Source organism: Myripristis murdjan, chromosome 17, assembly GCF_902150065.1.
Source record: "Myripristis murdjan chromosome 17, fMyrMur1.1, whole genome shotgun sequence".
NCBI lineage: Eukaryota > Metazoa > Chordata > Actinopteri > Holocentriformes > Holocentridae > Myripristis > Myripristis murdjan.
This window is the reverse complement of record NC_043996.1, coordinates 7,296,408-7,315,437: the sequence shown is the minus strand read 5'-3', so window position 1 is coordinate 7,315,437 and position 19,030 is coordinate 7,296,408. Positions and strand designations below refer to the sequence as shown.

Below are 19,030 nucleotides of genomic sequence, written 5' to 3'. Positions count from 1 at the left end.
AACACCTGAACATCTGTCTCTTTCTCTCTCTTTCTCTCTCTCTTTCTCTTTCTCCATTTCTCTCTCTTACACACTCTCTGTCACTAAAACCTATACTCAAGTCGTTTGAAACACTGCTGTCCTCAGTGGCACCACCTATTAGGGGAGGGTGAGAGAGAGAGAGGATGAGGGAGGAGATAAAAAAAGAAGAAGAAGAGAAAAAAAACAAGAAAGAAGGCAGAGGAGAAAAGAGAGGGGAGGTTAATATGTGAGCAGAAACCATTTCAGTCTCTTTAATTTTCTATTGATCCAAGCTGCAGACCTGTCCCCCCATCCTAGTGTGTGTGTGTGTGTGTGTGTGTGTGTGCATGATTGTGTGTGCCTTGAAGCTGTCCCCCTGTCTCCATGCAGAACCTGAGAGTAAACAAAAGTAGGCATTGCACAGGAAAAGGGAGAAGGAAAAAGAGAAAACACACTGCAAAAAAGTCTCATATTAAGTTTTCCATGGGAATATTTCTACACAAAATTCTTTTTTTCAAATGCAAGCTGACTTATTTCATAAAGTTGTTTGAATCAAGTGTCATTTTCTGTGTTTGCTTATGAAACAAGTTTAAATACTTTGGTTTAAATTCACTTGTTTTTAAGTGAGCCAGACTAGATTTTAAGAGTGAATGTGAGACTTAATGACTCGTTCAGACCCTAAGATGCATGTTTTATGGAATATTATGCCTTTAGAAAAAAATTATGTGTATGCAGATACAATACATACCTGTTTCATGGTTTAAGAAAAAAAAAAAAAACAGACCAGAGGGTATGAGGAGTGCCGACGAGTTGTTAAAATGAGAGTGAAGGCTGTGCGTTTACAGGGTAAAGAATAGTGAAACATCACCCTCTACTGGGCAATGTGATGCCACCATGTGGCAGAGAGATGGAGAAACAGAGAGAATGAGAGAGAGGGCACGGGGAGATGAGAGGGAAAAAGGAAAGGAAAGAAGAGGAGAGGAGAGGAAAGGAGAGGAGAGGAGGAGGGAGAGATGATAGGCAAAGCCCTGTCGTGCAGAGAGATAGCAGATTGATAAAGATCACAATGATGTCCAATTGCGGCTGTGTGATGCAATCACTGCATGTCTGATTGTCACACAAACACACACATGCACGCACACACACAAACAGACACACACACACACACACACACACACACACACACACACACACACACACACACAAATAGCCTCAGGTGTGACCAGTGCAATACCCCACTCAAGCAGATAGACATCTTTGGTCCATTCCTATCAAATGTTAGCACTCAGATATTTTTTCCATATACTTTTTTTCTTATATTACAGCACAGGCAATCCGAGAGAGAGAGAGAGAGAGAGAGAGAGAGAGAGAGAGAGAGAGAGAGAGAGAGAGAGAATGGCATTCATTTGATGAGCTAGGTCTTGCTCATATGGGTTCAATGTCCAAAAACAGCACATTAAAGACATCTGATGAAAAATATTGACTGAATCTAAATACTTCTGCATCAAATAAACATGAACATTTTCGCCAACATTTTTCCTTCACAGCTGGTGTAAGTGTTTTGCCCCATAGAGCTGGCTTCTGGCTTTTTTTTTCTACTGATAGATAGCTAATTCTGGAGCAAAAGTGCATATAAATATACATAATGTGGGAACGCTCTGGCACTTGGAGTGCTAATTTAACTCAGTGCTCCTTGGCTGTCGTGGGACCCGTCCGCAGCACCCACTGCCATGAGGACATGGCAGGCACCCAAGCCACAACAGAGGCACTGACCAGGAGCTAAGGAAAATTTTCAATATTTGGGTTACAGAGATTTTTCCAAAGGGTCCTGTGGTCCCTTTCATCTCGGTCCGGGCCACTTACAGCCTCGTTTATACGACTAAATGCCTAAATCCCGCTGGGAGTGCTCTGTGTCTGCAAGCATCCACCCTGCTGAAGTGTCCTCGACCACTGAAGTAGCAGCTCCAGAGATGCTGCTCTGCAAGTGAACTTTGACCTCCGTGTGCATGGGAAGACTACAAAATATTTGCAGCAAAAACTCCCAAATTCCAGAGAACATGACAGTCATTGTGCAATCTCACCACCCATTTATTATTCTTTATTTTAGTTTCCATTTGCTGACATGCATTGGTCAAAACTGAAATCACACTGTCAAAACTCCTCATGCAGAAGCCTAGAGGACCAAAAGGGAATCATTTTTCATTGCCTTCACACAAATTGTGTTCAATGACAATGACATTTTCCAAAATCTATGAACTTTTCTGTCATTCATATCTGCAAAATACCTGCCACCTGCAAAATACTATTTATTTGCAGCACATTTTTCAAATTCTAGCTCAGTGTTTTCAGAGCGGTTAAAAACACATTCAAAACTGAATAATGGCATTTCCTCAGTGACAATATTGGCATACAAAGAAACGTTTAGCAGAATATTTTCAATAAAATAAACGATATGAAAAACATTTATGGAATACATGAAAAATGAATAACCATTCCAAACATAGCTGATTGTAATTCCAGCTTCATCCATGGAAACATGGATGAAGGAAGACAGGTTGGAGGGAGAAGGGGAGTGGCTTTAGACATTCTGGAAGATACTTTCCAAGATCCACTGCCAGAGAAGACATGAGATGTTGATGAGAACTTCAAATCCAAAGTCAGATCAAGCCTTCAAGCCAAATCCAGGACAGAATGAGGACTAGAACCTTCTACTTGTTGATTATTTTATTTTTTATCTATTTATTTCTATATTTATTTAGTGTTTATTTTTGCATTATTGCTTCCCTGGAGGTTTAGTAATTTGTTTGCTTAGTTTTAGTAAAAGTAAGTAAATTACTATATGTAAAGATATAGGGGGGAAAAAGGATGCTGAAGCAAATTGCAGCACCTCGGATTCATTCTTGTTGCGTATATTTAGTACAGTCAGTAATGAAACACTGAATTATTTGAAAAATCACTCAAATCAAAAATCAGTCAAAGTTCACAGTTTATGTAATGCTTCCTGTTGTTGGTGTTTTTTAGGTCAGTGTGGTCTGAGCTTTCTGACTGTAGCGAGTGTGACGATGGGACAAGCTTATTTTGAGACGTGTGGGAAGTTTTTTGGTGGTTTGAGCGAGTTTTGGACGTGAGATGAACTGTTTGGCCAAGATGCATGAATGCATGGCCAATGCTTGATAGCAATTGAAAAAAAAAACAAACAAAAAAAAACCTGTAAATGCTCATCAGATTCCTTCAACTGGTATCAGTGGAAAACACCATGGCCATGATACAGGAAGGCTGCTTTGTGTCCGTTTGATTTCTATTCCAGTGACACGCCGGGCGAGAGGGGTAATATGGCAGACAGCTAGACAGACAGCTAGAGAGATGGAAAGCCAGGCTGCTCCCCTTGTATGAAGGATTATCCCCCATCCTCTGTTTGTGACAAGAGCTGATAAGGGCCTGAGAGGAGAGGCGGCAAAAGGCTGAGAGGGCCAGGGAAGCACACACACACACACACACACACACACATGCACACACTCTCTCTCTTTCTCTCTCTCTCACACACACTCATATAATCCACAGCAAGAGAGATATCAATCCATCATTTAGAGCCAGGGATTCAACAAGAGGAAATAGGTTCTTCTCAATAGCTGACAACCCAACACACACACACACACACACACACACACAGTCCTACAATAACATCTGCTTTACAAAAGGCTCGTGAGGTTTCAGAGTTGAATGGGGCCGTCTGAATGACTGTTCAATTTCATCTATTTATCTGATTTACATTTGGCTATTGTTGTCAGCCCGGCTGTGTATCCGTGTGCGTTTATAGCTGTTTTTGTGTCGGAGTGACATCAGTGTCGCTAATAGAAAAGCATAAATCTGACTGTCCTAACGTCGGGCATCGCCGGCCATAAATCCAAGCTTTCAAATGGTTCTCTCGTGATGCGTCGTCAGTGAGAGGAGCAAATAGGTGGACGGGGGAATGAATCAGCAAATAGAGCCTTAATGAATGAGCCCACAGAGAAAATCATCTGTCTCAGCAAGTCGTTCAACCCTGTTTTGAAACTGTATTCTAATAACCCGTATAACCTGTCAATACAGTGAAATTATTTCTCTTGTCTACAAGGCAAATCAATGTAGTTTAAGAATTTCCTTGAATGAAGCATCATTTCGGCTTGTTTCAAGATCCAAACACTTGATTCAAGACATTTACTGAAATAAGTCAAACTGTGTTAGAGAAAAAGTGCACTATCTTACCCCTTTTGTATAATATTTACATTTTTTTTTTTTTTTGTTCAGATGGAATATGGGTGAAAATGGCTTGTAGAGACTGCCATTTTTTTTTGCAGTATATAAGAAGTCTCCTGATCTATTAGACCTTTTCTTGCTATGTGAGAGAAAAAGAGAATCAGTGTGTGTGAGAGTGTGTGTGTGTGTGTGTGTGTACATGGAGGTGTTAGCCTGTGTGTCTCTGTGCCGGGCAGCCTGACAGATGAGCAGAGGACAGGAACAAGAAAATCCCTTCGCTTCTCTCACCGACATTACCACGTCTCTGGAGGGATACGTGTGTGTGTGTGTGTGTGTGATATGTGGGTGTGAGTGTGAATGTGTGTTTGTGTCGATTCCGTGTGTGTGTGTTCCTCAGGGACCCTCAGAGGTGACAGGAAAGCGTGGAGCGTGCGGCCGCCAGACAGAGGAAAAGATGGCAAAATGAGAGCAAAACAGAGAGGAAAGAAAGTGAGAGGATACAAAGTGAGAGACAAAGCTGGAGTGTTGCTATGTGTCCCTGTCCCTCCATTTTGCCCTTACATTCAGAACACATTACAGTGAAAATCGAATATTAAAGTCTTTTCAGCACTATTAAATCCAGTACTTTCCACCCCTGCCATGTTGTTAAAACACCGGGTCATGAATAGAGACATGAGAAAACTTCAACAATTCACTGTACCTTAAAAGTTTGTCTTTTTTCCTACTAGGAATCTCGTTTAAAATCAAATGGAGCATTAATTTGTGTTATAACGGCTGCTTGTTGGCTAGCTGTGCTTTCTGCTGAGCTATTTGAGCACTTGCTAATGTTCGAAGTGTGCATTAGCATCAGCTGCTTTGCTAAATTAGCCTGCTAACAGGAAAGCTAGCTAACGAGCTTGCTTCATTAATGAGTCACAGTAACTTGCTAACAAATCGACGTTATCACGCTTTTTACTCACAAAAATACACTTATGTTTAGTCCTACAGTATAAGCATATTTTACTCATACTTTTTATTCAGTTTGACTTCAAAACTGACCTGACGAAAAAGCGACACAGAAAAGTTTGTCGGATATTTTTTCTTGAGTTTCAGACGTGTTGTTTGCGTGCAGCTAATTCTCCAACTAGCCAAACAAGCTAGCTGGAGAATTAGCTGTGCCGTGTGGGTCATTAGGAAGAGAGAGACCAATAGCTACGTGGACCGATAAACAGAAAGAAAAAAAAAAAACAACAACAGTCACACAGAGCGGGTGAAAGAGCTACAAAGTACCGGGGAAGAAAAACGAGTGAGCGGCTCAACAGGACAAAGACAAAGTGTGTGGAAGGAGAGAGATGGAGGGAGGACCGGGCCTTTGCATCGCTAAGCGCCGGGTTAGGTGGCAGGGCCATTTGGCGAAGGCGGCGGTGCTAGATTTGATGGATGAGACCAACCGCGGGCTCTTTTCTCTTGTAACTTAAAAATCATTAAGCCTCTTACACGGCTATGCAGATTTTTATGGCCACCTCAGACAATCTGCCACCGCCGTGTCTTTAGATTAGCAAGAGGAGAAGACACGGAGAGAGGGGCCATGATAACTTTGTCTTGGGCGGTGCTGAACTCTTTGAGCATCTTTATTTATATGGAACCACAATAAATCACAGTCAATGCAAATATAATAGAGAAATAAGAATTATATCCAACGTTTTCCTATATCCAGCCTGCACTAATGACAGTTTGAATGGATTAATAGAGATTACAGTATGAAGTTAAAGGTTCAAGATGTATTAATATGGGTGACTTGTTATGTAAGATGGCGTTTGGTCTTAGAGCTGTCCGTCCATGTGAAACACAAGCACGGCGCTGGCGAAAACGAAGTTCAGGTATGCAGCCGGTAATCCGGCACTGAGGGGACGCCGTGACATTGATTTAAGATTTTAATCTGCCGCTCTCCTTTGCCAGGCACGTTTGGCCAAAAACAAATAGTGTACAGCGCCGTCCGCGTCGGAGTTACATGGCGAGGGGTGAGGGGGAGTTTTATTTACCTCCGAGCATCGCGCCCCTTGCAATGCGGCAGAGGAAGGGAACTGAGGGAACATCATCATATGTTTTGAAATGATCATATCACATGCTTCTGTGTGTTTGAGACATACGGGGTGTCCTTTGTGTGTGTGTGTGTGTGTGTGTGTGTGTGTGTGTGTGTGTGTGTGTGTGTGTGAGAGAGGCCAAGGATGTTAGCGATAAACAAGCAGCGACAACAGGGTGGGTGTTACTGCGATGTGCTCTAAATACTGCTGATGACAGCTTTGTGTATGTATGAATGTGTGCACATCTGTATGTGTGTGTGTGTGTGTGAGCGTGTGTTGTCGCCTTGATCAATCCATCCATCCATCTCTCCATCCCTCCCTCCCTCCCTCTATCCATCCCTCTCATCTCATCTACACACGCCACCTCCTACGCTGTTAGGATTCAATTAACACAGTGCAGGCAGCCACGGCACCCTCATTAAAGCTAATTAGTTAAAACATCAGCCAATCAACCGTTAATTGGCTTTGGTAATTAATTCAGCCGCTAGACCATATGAAAGCAGCAGGGAGGGAGATAATGAGACAGAGGGAGAGAGAGAGAGAGAGAGAGAGAGAGAGGAGAGAGAGAGCAGAACAGACAAGTCAAGGAGGCAGAGACAGAATGAATGAGGGAGATAAAGGGGGATAGATAGCTGATAGAAAAGGAGGAAATGTGTATTAAATCCCTTTATGTATGAGTGTGTGTGTGTGTGTGTGTGTGTGTGTGTGTGTGTGTGTGTGTGTGTGTGTGTGTAGGTGTTAACTTCTGAACGCTATCATTTATCACAAAAAGTTACACTTGTAGCGCCGACGCAGTAACATGCAGTCATGGAGAGGTTGTAGCTCAGTGAAGTCGCCCTCTCCGGAGGAAATTATGTAATCTGGATTTGAAAGGAGAATTTCAGTGGAATTTTCAGTTTGGATCAAATCGCAAATCAATGGAGCAAAAGTATAAGAGCTGTGATATTTTCACATAGAGCATAGAGCAATAGGCAAAATACTGAATGACTTTAAATAATATTATCTGCCAGCTGACATGATGTCATATTTTACTTCCATTTCTGATGATATTATAATGTGTGGTAACGTGCCACACAGCGTCCACTAAACTATCACTTACCAACCCTCATAGAGCTTCACAGCTGTCCAGTTGGAGGCTTGTTGTTTGTTATTTTAATGTTTCGTGTGTGTGTGTGTGTGTGTGTGTGTGTGTGTGTGATGTGTGTGGTGATTAGAGCCGAGTCAGCGCGCCTATTTAAAACTTGCTGATGTCCCTCTCTGCCCACTGACACGGTGCACTCTGGTTGTGATGAGGCCCTTTGGGATGGAAATGAGTTCCGACAGGCCTCACGCCCACACCTCCACCACGAGGTATCCCTCCTTCTCCACAGAGCTGAGGAAGGAGAAATGAAATGGAGAGAGTCAGCAAAGAGAGAAAGGATATAGATCTCTCTTTCTCTCTCTCTCTCTCTTTATGTCTATATTATTACTATCAATATTATTGGTATGTTATTATGTTAACACAAATTTCAGTATTATTAGTAGTTGCAGCAGCAAAAGTTTTCTAACTTCATAATTATAATGCTAATAATTTTCGTTTTCTTTATATATTACTTTCCAAACGGTGAAAGCAAAATAGGAAATTTAAAAACAAGGCAAGAAATAGAGCATGAGATTCATAAACTTGCTAAACAGGTACTTAAGCTCATCAACAGTAAACACTACATCTGCCTATTCTCAGTTTATTCTCACCATTCTGAGTTAATAAATCTTGAAGTAAGGATGTATTGTCAGCGGATCAAGTGGATCATAATATTAGATGCCATGTTTTTCCTCCAAGAAAATGAAAACGCTTTACCATACATGAAAAATATCCTGATGTTTCTTCTTACTGTAGTGGCTGGTAACCAGCAGCTGGAAGAGTCTGTATACACTTTTTCAGATGTATCCATCTTTTCATTTCCTCTCATATAACTGGAAATAAAGAACACAGTCCACATGTACTTGTTTGTTTGAAAAGGCAATAATGATGTGCCAATCTCTGAGTTCCCTTGCTGAGAGATGCAATTAAATAGAGAAAACAGACTGCTGCAGCACATACACAGCCGCTTCTCTCTACTTTCTCAACCGGTGCCATCTTCGAGTGAACATGTCAGCAAACTGATTGAGCTTTATTCCGAATGCTGTCGTTTCCGTGAGGCTCTACTGTAGTTTAAACCAGAGGTGCTTCCTCTACCTGTGGCACCAGCGCCCAGAACACAGCTCCCCTCCCTGCACATCAGTGTCTGTTTCCCATAGGAGGACACCTGCTTACACATTTTTTCTTCTTTTTTTTCCAAAATGCAAGATTGTAAATTATGTATATAATTATGCAAGTAATATTTGTGTGTGTGTGTGTGTGTGTGTGTGTGTGAGTGCGTGCATTGAGATTTGGCGGCTGGTGCCTCTGCTCTGTGGGTCAGTGCCTGGTTAATGCTCCATTAATTTACTGCTTTCTCCCTCGCTGCCACCTCTCTCCTCTTTCTCTCACTTTCTCTCTCACACACACATACACACACGCACACACACACACACACACACACACACACACTGACAAGGTGATTGATTGAATAAACAGCTGTCAGTAGTTGGAGATAACCTCACCAGCATCACACACACACACACCCACACATCCAGCACACAAGGTCCCAGGAGTAAAACCAACATTACACATGCTGACACACACACACACACACACACACACGCACAGACACAGACTCACAAGCAACATCTGATCACCATTTGGCGGCATATGTTTAGAATCCAGTAAATGATTTATTTATACACTATTTAGCATTTAGCTATTTTATTTTATTTTATTTTATTTACACCCTGTGCCTGGATAACAACATTCTAAAATGCTATACAGTTTAAAAAAAAAAAAAAAAAAGAACATAAATGTAACATATTTAACCTTTATTCAGTTTGCTACTTCACGTTTGATAAACACAGGAAGCTCCATCTTGAGAAACGTCACTCTTTTTGATTTTTTTTTCCGGAATAAAAACGGCCTCAGTTCGCTCCATATTAATAAACAGAGAGAATATCCCGCCTGTAGTAACAGTGGCAGCAATGCCCCCCCGTTACCAAAGCCATGCCTCATATCCTGTCCGAGCAATATAAATACATCTTACTATTTGCATCTCACCACAGTGCAACGTGCCCGCGCTCACATACAGACAATTCTTTACTCACTTGAACTTAAACGGACAGAAAACACACACACACACACACACACACACACACACACACACACCTTTCCCCCCCTCCGCCTCTGTCCCTCCATCCGGCTATCTCTTCATCCCTCCTCTGCTCTGCTCTGCTCTGCTCTGCTCTCCACGGCGCAGACATTTCATTTGCTTTTCTAAAAGTGACAACCCCAGGGAATGAGGGAGGGGAGGGGGAGGGAGGGATAGTGAAAGAGCCTGGTGATGAGTTTTGAGCAGGGCGTGGAGGAGTGCTATTTAAAAGCGCCATGCATCACTGTCAGCCACTGAGAACACACACACACACACACACACACATATGCAGTCATACACGGAGAGACAGTGGAAAAAACACACACCGACACACACACACACACACACACACACACGGTAAGGCGACGCAGCCTGGGTGGCAAACTGAAGTTGACCCCCGTTCCATTTCATCAAATGTCCTCTGAATGAGCCGCACAGCCCCATCTATTCTGCAGAGCGAGAAACACACACACACACACACACACACTCGCCGCCAAGTGATCAGCCTAGTGTCTAGCCTGCTTAAATCACAGCTCACTTAAGAAAAAAACATATCACCTCAGCCACACACACACACACACACACACACACACACACACACCTTGTGAGCTCCATTTGTGTTAATGCTGCCCCTGGTTTTGGGCTTTAGGGCCCATATTTGCCATTATGGAGATGATGGCTTTAGGGGGCCCCCCTCACCTCACCTCGCATTGGTTAGGGGAGAAGAGAGGGGCGAGTCAAAATGAAGGCTGACACCTCGACGGGATTTATTTGATTGTGGATGCGAGGCAGTGTCATTGTGGAGAGAGGGAGAATGAGGAGGCAAGGGGGGGAGGAGGACGAGGAGCAGGAGGAGGAGGAGGCCTGAACCCTCAGGCAAAGTGAAAAGAGGAAGAGGTGGAGATGATGAGGGAAAAAGAAAGAAAGAAAGAAAGAAAGGAAGGAAGAAAGGAAGGTAGAGGATGGAGGAAGGAAGCGATGAGGATGAGGGGGGGAGAAGCAGAAGGGGCCCTCTTTCCCTTTCCGTGAATCAAATCAAATTCCCCTTATCGCACATTATTTGAAGAGGTTATCGGGCGCGGTAATGCGGTTACACGCCGGGCCGCGGCTGAGAGATTTCCTTGTTTACCGATGTTGGCGGGTGTTATAGCTAGCCAGCCGGGCGAGCGCAGGGAGGGAGGGAGGAGAAGAGGAGGAGGAGGGGAAGGAGGAGGAGGAGGAAGAGGAGAAAAGAGGGGTAGTGGGCATAAACACTTGATGCATGTCAGGAAACTCATTTAGGGGAACAACAAGGAGGGGGAATGGAAGAGCCTGTGTGTGTGTGTGTGTGTGTGTGTGTGTGTGTGTGTGTGTGTGTGTGTGTGTGTGTGTGTGTGTGACACACAAGGAGAAGACAGTTGTTCAAGGACAGAAAAACAGCCTCCATATGTAGACACTTTGTAATTCCATTTGGGAAATGCGCTTGTGTGTTTTGAGAGTGCGCATGTGTTTCTGCCTGTGTGTGTGTGTGTGTGTGTGTGTGTGTGTCCACCATGGCGCACACCGACATGCTGCACGCGTGCCAACTCGTAAAGCTGGCCCTCCATTTTTTTTTCCACCTCTTATTGTTGTGCTTAAAGCCAGTTTACATGCGCCGTGCTCATTAGCTGATTGTGTGTATAATTTACAAGTCAATTCGATTCATTGCTCTCGTTGTAAAGAGGAGAAAACACTGAAGTTTCACAGCAAGAAAAAACATTTTGATTTGATTCTTTATAGAAGTGCTCAATCCGCCCTCTCGCATATTTAAAATCAGGGCAAAATTCAATCTAATAATCTGACACATTGTAATAAAATGTATTTCTTTACTTTCAGTCATTAATTTGGGTAACAACAGAGTGAGTTGACCCACAGACAGTTCATGAAAACTTCTATATTTGCAGATTTCTTCCAGGAAAACATCCTCTAGTCAAGGATGTAATGTGTTTTATAATTCCAGGTTGTGCGGAATAATCAGTACAAAAACAGGGTAGTTAGTGGGAGCGGTGATAGCTACCATGGAGAATAGCGCCACCTACAGAAACTCCATCATGGGGTGCACTATATATGTGCTGGACAGGTGACGTCTGGGCCATGAGCTGCAGGAACAAATGGATCTCACAGATTACTGCTTAAAAGCTTAATAAGTTTATTATCAAATAGTTTTTTCTTCTCCTCTTTAGTTTTGGAAGAAATAATATTCCACTGTCGTTTCCTGCTACACGTAAAGACGCAAATGATGGCAGAGAAACGCGAGGAGGGATGACATGCAATACAGGTCATTAGGCGGGATTTGGACCCGCAGTGTTGTGAGTACACAGGTTGTCTCTTAGCCCATTGAGCCATGAGGACACCCCAAATGGTTTTTTATCTGTGGCCCCATTGAGAGCCAGTATTGAGCTGACAATCCCCGTCCTCTCCGGAGATGGCCTTTTACCTCAGCTCATTGTGCTCTGTGACTGGAAGCCTGCGCTATCTAGCATCTATTGATTCCCACTTCATCTGGACCAAAGCAACACAGAGCAGGGAGGGAGAGAGAGAGAGAGTGAGAGAGAGAGAGAGAGAGAGAAGGGAAGGGGGAAAAGAAGAGGTAGGGAGATAAAGGATCCCGCTTAAAATGATAAAAGCAAGTCAATTTCCTGGTCGTTTATTTCTGTTGTTAAGACATATGATCATCATCCACTGGCCATGGATGTACAAGAGGGAAGGAAGGAAGGAAAGAAAGAGGGAGGGAAGAAAGGCAGAAAGAAAGAAAGAAAGGAAAAGAGACTTCCTCTCCCGCACTGTCCATTCTTCCGTATGATCTCTCTGTCTCCTCCTCACCATCTGTTGTCTGATTGCCTGTCTAGATTATGTGTGTGTGTGTGTGTATGTGTGTGTGTGTGATTATTTAAACAGCATATGAGTGTAAAAGCCCAATCTGGAAATTCTCAGATGATAAATGTGGCTTTTATGGGCATTATATCCTGCTTTTTTTTTTTTTTTTCCTAGTTTGAGGGAAAGTCCTGCCTCATAGAAACAACATACACAAATCCTCGACGACCTCGAAACACAGGGGAAAAACTCCATATTTGACTAAGGCTCTATTAAGGATAAAATATTAATGGAAGAAGTGAAAACGAAATGACACAGCAAAAGAAAAGGAGACCTCGGGGGATTCCGGTTATTAATTTCTCTACCTCTGTTAAATTTTTTTAAGCACCTTTTGCACTTTGATGAAAGCTGAGTTGTCGGGTGGTTTTTGTGTCCAGTTGAAAATCAGGCGTGTGTTTTTTTATGAAAATGGATGGCTGATAGAAAACATACTGTACATGCACGCAGCTGAAATTAAAAAAAACCCACACCCATTCGGGACTTTGTGAATTGACTTCGACCGGCCTGAAGTGTAACTGTCGGCATCAGCCAGCAAATAAATCAGACAGAGGATACAGTAAGTCAGATATGGATACGCTCCCTGCCAGTCGGGTGACATATTGTTTTGTGACATGAACAAAAACCGGGGAGCGCCTTTAAGTGGATAAAGTGACAGAGATTAAAAGGAGAGAAGAGAGGGATGAGCGGTGAAGAGTGGTGGGAAGGAGGGGGTGGCGGGGTGGTAAGGTGGCGGCGGCGGGTGGGGGGCGAGACGTGGCTGTTAAGGATGCAGAGAGAGAAATGGCGGGTAGAAAGTGAGGGAGAACGGGAGCTACAGAGGGAGAGAGAGAGAGATAGAAGGAGGGAAGGAGTTAGAGAGGGAGAGAGATGAGACGATCCATCTTGGCGCATTAGGAGGGATCAGGCCCGCACTCCATCATGGCTGTCAGGTCGGGACGCACGCCTCCTTCTCTCTCTCTTGCTCTCCGTCTATCTCTCTCTCTCTCCCGCCACGCCATGCATCCATCCATCCCGTCCTCGTTCGCCGCTCCGGCCGACATTTCGCTGAGGAATCTCCGCACTAAAAAGTCCTGTCAGGCCTATTTCCTTGTTATTGTCCGGCCCTCTGCTCACCCTCCCTCCTTTCGTTGTGTGCTGCGTTCCCTGTGCTCCTCCAGATTAAACTCACCCCCCCCACACACACACACACCCGCCCCCCGTTTGTGTGTGTGTGTGTGTGTGTGCACCGCAGATTCCAAAGCAGGACATGTGGGAAAGCATGTAGGTGTGTGCCTGTGTTTGTGTGGGTGTGTGTGCGCGAGCGTTGCCCTGACATTAATCATCTTTAAGGCGCTGACAAGCCTGGTGTGCGACATCACATCACATCACCTCCCTTCCCTCCTTCTCCCGCTTCCCTTCTCCTCTTCTTCTCCTTCTCCTCCCCTGGATTTATCTGTCCATTCGCCTCTCCCCATCAGTCACTCCCCTCAGGGAGCGTCCGACAGAAAGAGAGAGAGAGAGAGAGAGAGAGATGCGGGGGGCGAGAACAACAGGAAGGGATAGGGAGATGTAGAAGGTGAAGGAGTGGGCAGGAAAACAGGGATAAAGAGGTGGATTTGGAAGAGAGCGATAGAAAGAGGAGATGAAAGGACGCGGGGAAGAGGAGGAAGTTCGTTGAACCGCAAAACAGCAGGGATGGCGAGATGGAACGAAAGAGATGGTGGTTCAAAGGTAATCAAAGCAAGAATCATCAAAACAAGCAAACTGTCATAACATCTCACCATAAAGGAACAGTTCACCCAAAATACAAAAAAAAAAGATCTTTGTTTAGAGCCGATAGATACATTTTGGTGGTATTCTTCGATACAAAGTGGTTCCCAGCAAAACTCTTGGCCCCTGTGGTCGATGTCGGTTGTCACTGTTTGTAGAACGAGCTGTTTCTCAACATGTACATTTTTGATGGCCTCCACCAACAAATTCCCATCAGGCTCCATTATTGTGCTTGGGTCAAAGGACACAGGGAAAATCAGGACTTTGTACTTTGGGTGAACCATTCCTTTAACACAGCTGGGAAAACTCTATTGAACTCATGTTAGAAAGCCTTTGTTTACTCACCGGGTGACTACTGGCCCATTGGGCATCATCGTACAATATGTATCACACCAAAATGGTTATGATACGATTTGTATCATGACACACTGTAATGCCCACTGATAACCTAGAGCTTAAAATGCAATCAGCTGCATAACGTCCAGGTAGACTGATGATGCTCTCACTTTACACAGTGCAATGAAACTTAGATGTCAGAACATCATGTGAAAATGAAATTCTTAAACAAAATATGTCTGGCTTCAGAATCAAGAAAGTATTGAGAAAAATAATTTTGCAATACTGTTTTTTTAGCGCAGCTATACCTCTGACTGACTTTAAGTGGCTGGATGAAGGTTATGACCCTGGTAATGTTGCTTGAGTGTGACAAAATACTTCATTGTACCATGTGATCAATATTCCAGGTCATTTGCATGGTATCATGATGCTTTTCTTGTGTGTTTAATGGTTGTAGTTGCACACACGCACACACACACACACACACTTGTATTGCAGAAGACAGGTGTAATCATTCAAGTCAGTTCACACAGCATGTAACTTCTGTCTTTCCTCTTGTTGGCTGTAGACACTCTGTTGTCAGGGCCGATGCATTTGCACTTTCATAGAAATCAATTGCCTATACAAATAAAAGCCCCATCCAAAAAGAAAATTCCATGATGCACAGAAAAATCACTGAACATTGAGACACACACACACACACACACACACACACACACACACAAAAACTGTAAAACTCACAATGTGTGAAATAAACATTTGCTTAAAAAAAAAGTCCATCTCTTGACCTTACAAAAGACGGGGGAAAAATCCAGTCCAGGTGTTTGTGTGTGTGTGTGTGTGTGTGAGTGAGTAAGTGAGTGAGTGAGTGCATGTCCTCTATGATGTGTGTTTGTCTGCAAAATAGAAAAAGCCCCATCAGCTGCAGACAGGGATTGAATCTTTCTTTGTTTGCTCTGGCGGATGGCAACGGCTTCAGCATGACTCAAATTATCTTGTCAAAGCAATAAAGACCAGAGAGAGAGAGAGAGAGAGAGAGAGAGAGAGAGAGAGAGAGAGAGGCAGGTGGACAAAGAGGGAGGGGAGGGGAAATGCAGGAAGGGAGAAAAGAAGAAATAATAAGGCAGGGAAAAGAACAAGGTGAGAGTGGCAAAAGAAGGAGAACGAGAGAGGAAGGTAGAGCGAGACGGAGAGAAAGTAGGGAGTGAGGGAAAGTGAGGGGACGATGTCGCGAAAGCCGAAAGATGAAAAGGAAACAGCGGCGATGAAGAGAAAGAAATGAGATGAGATGAAAAAAAAAATGGGAGGGGAGTAATGAAATAAAAATGTAAGAGGAGACGGGAGATAGAACAAGGAGGAGGAGAGAGAAATGAAACAAATAAATGGATGGTCGGCAGAAAATTAGAAATGGATGAGATAGGAACAAGAGAGAGAGGAAAAGGTGTGGAAAAAGAAAAAGGGAAAGAGGTGAGAGAGAAAGAGAGAGAGAGAGAGAGTAATCGATTACCTATTTTTCAAAGTCACTTAAAGTGTCCAGTGCTGTGGGCTCTGTTAAGTAGCGGTGCAGGAGAATGGGAGGCCGGTATGCACACACACGCTCAGAGAGAGGGAGGGAGGGAGGGGAGGAGGGTGTGTGTGTGTGTGTGTGTTCATTTTCGTGCATTTGCTTGCCTGCCTGCGTGCGCTTGTGTGTAATGTGTGTGCGCGGTTGCATTTGCGTGTAATCGTGCCTGCTTGTTTTTGTGTCAATATGTGCTTGCACTTGTGCGTGTGTGTGTCTGTGTGTGTGTGTGTGTGTGTGTGTGTGTGTGTGTGTGTGTGTGTGTGTGTGTGTTTGCTCCCCACTAGCTGTCTCTTGATGAGTCCTCTTGCAGGAAACTGTTCTGACAGACCAATATGTGAGCAAGGATACACGTCCCCCGAGGGCTGTGTGTGTGTGTGTGTGTGTGTGTGTGTGTGTGCGTACATGTGTGTGAGAGAGAAAGAGAGAGACACGAAAGACAAGACAGATGGGGACTCCGTCTACCTGGTCCTTTTCGTTGCCGTGGTGACAGGCAGTCTAAACAGGATATCCTGGCTGAGGAGGAGCCTATTGTTCCCGGACTAAAAAAAGCCCATCTGATTGGTCGAATAGAGGAAACCAGGAAGCGTCCTTCGACATTAAGGCCTGAAATACTTTCAATAGCAGATATTTTTAGCCGCATGAGCCCGACTCAGAGGTCAACTTAAAAAGCTAGGATGTGCACTGGTGAACACACCGGCCCCGCACCTCGACAGGCCCAACTTCTCAACACAAACTCTCCCACACACACACACACACACACACACACACACACACGGGCCCCACCCTGTGCCCTGCTGATCAAGGACAATGAAGTGAGGTAGTGTTGGCAGACTCTATATAGCATTACCTCATCTCAGGCTGACACTCCTTTAAACCCCCCCCTCTGCTTTGACCTGGGAGGAGACACTACAGCATTGTGTTCCCCTTGTTTTGGGCTTGTACTGTTCAGCGTGTGTTGTCCTGTAAGTGCCCTTGAACTCTAAATGTAAATGTTGGGGCAGCGGGGGGATTTTAGTGAGCACAGAGAGGCCGTCCCGCAGCTACAGGTCTATATCGAAAAAAAAAAAAACATACCTATGCTAAACTATACCAAACACCCTAAAAATGACCATAAAAAATTCACCATCAGTGCAGAGGAGATGCTACTGGCTGAGATGGCTGACATTATTTAACTTGATTTGCCAAAATGGATTAAATAGAGCACATATCTACATGAAAAAATGGCTTGGCTGGCTCAGTGTTGGTGTTTCGGGAAAGTTAATTACTAGAAAATGATCATAATAGCTTTGCAGTAATCAGCTGGTGACTAATGTGACTAGCTTAATGTAACACACCTCCTTTGAGTAGCTGTTAATTTCTTGTTTTTTTCTTTTTTGTTTCTCTTTGGTTTTTATTCTATTGTTTTTTTAAAATTCCCTGCCTTTATTGATTTTTTTTTTTTAAATGCATTTATATGCCTCTGCAAACCACTTTGAATGTTTCTCTCTCTCTCTCCCTTCCTCATTGTGTCTGTTTCCAGGTAAGAGGGAGGTGTCAGAGCCTGCCTCCTAGACTCAAATGCATGTCTCTCTCTCTCTCTGTGTGTGTGTTTGTCTGCAGGTAAGAAGAAGATGTCTCTGTATGACAGCCAGGCTCCAATCTGTCCCATCTGCCAGGTACTGCTCAGGCCCGGAGAGCTGCAGGAACACATGGAGACGGAGATAGAGAGGCTAGCCACCATGTGTCTCAGGTAGGCCTCAGACACACACGTGTTGTTTCTCTCTCACACACACACACACACTGAAAACACACTTGAGTCGTCTTATCCAGCTAATAATCACCATGTTAAAGGACCATACCAGTGTACGTTTGGTGTAATATCCACCAAGTGTATGCGTTTCACCGCAAGCAATTGTATTTTAGAACTCCCATATCATTTTCCTACTTTTTATCCAGCCTTTGGTTTCCAGTCTTTCCACTATGACATGAAAATGAACTTTCAGAGACTTTCTTCACACCATCACCGTAACAAAGTTCATCTGTGGTTTTGCTAAAGGCAGCAGCACTGTTGTGTTTTGGAGTGAAGCGGTCTCTCTGCCGGAAAATCAGCCCTGGGGAAACATTTGCTTTGCACAGCCAATTATCAGTTCTTTGGTTTATGAATGCTGATGGAAAATCACATTCAAAATAACTGGTATGGTCCTTTAAATTCCTCAAGTAAGCCATGACTGCCTTCACTGACCACAAATTGTGTGTGTGTATTTTTATGAGAGAGGCATTTTGTAAATCAGTGTTACAGGAAAGGGTTGACTTTAGATTGGGAGAGGTGAGTGAAGGTGGTGTAGGGGAGTGGAGTAGCATCACAATAGCATACGAGTTAATTTTTTAATACTCATTTTTGAATGTAAAAAGTCAGATTTGGGAAATTCACATGCAAATATTGTGGTGCAGCATCCAAGCACAATGTTTAGTGCTCATGAGTCAAACCTGGGACCTCCCGCTCGAGGCTTGCCCCCTCCTTCGCCTCGAGGCAGTTGCACGAACCGTTTTACGACGGATAAATCAACTCCAAGCCCTTTTAACGATGGGACACAACCATTAGGATCCATATTTCACCCTTGACCATGTGTCTGGGTCTGTGTGAGTGGCTGCTTGTGTACGCATGTGTGTGTGTGTGTGAGTATGTACGTCTGTGTGTGTGTGTTGGTGTGTTTGTGTGTGACCTGGAGTGCACCTATGCGGCCCAGCTTTATGATGGTCCCCATTAACCCACAGGAGCAGGGCAGCAGACAGTGTCACCCCACGTGGAAATCACACTTCATTTACCCTCGTTTACACCTCCCACCTCCTCCCTCAACTCCACCACTCCTATCTATCTATCTATCTATCTATCTATCATCTATCTATCTATCTATCTATCTATCTATCTATCTATCTATCTATCTATCTATGTA

At 43.9% G+C, this 19,030-nt stretch overlaps 1 protein-coding gene across 1 annotated transcript in view; it reads left to right on the top strand.

Annotated features, from left to right (window-relative positions):
• The window catches only part of rnf220a (ring finger protein 220a), a 191,290-nt gene that overhangs the window by 123,724 nt on the left and 48,536 nt on the right, over window positions 1-19,030 (top strand). The window contains exon 3 of the mRNA XM_030074398.1: window positions 17,697-17,826. Coding sequence (XP_029930258.1) covers window positions 17,697-17,826 — 130 coding nt within the window. The remainder of the gene's footprint in view (window positions 1-17,696; window positions 17,827-19,030) is intronic.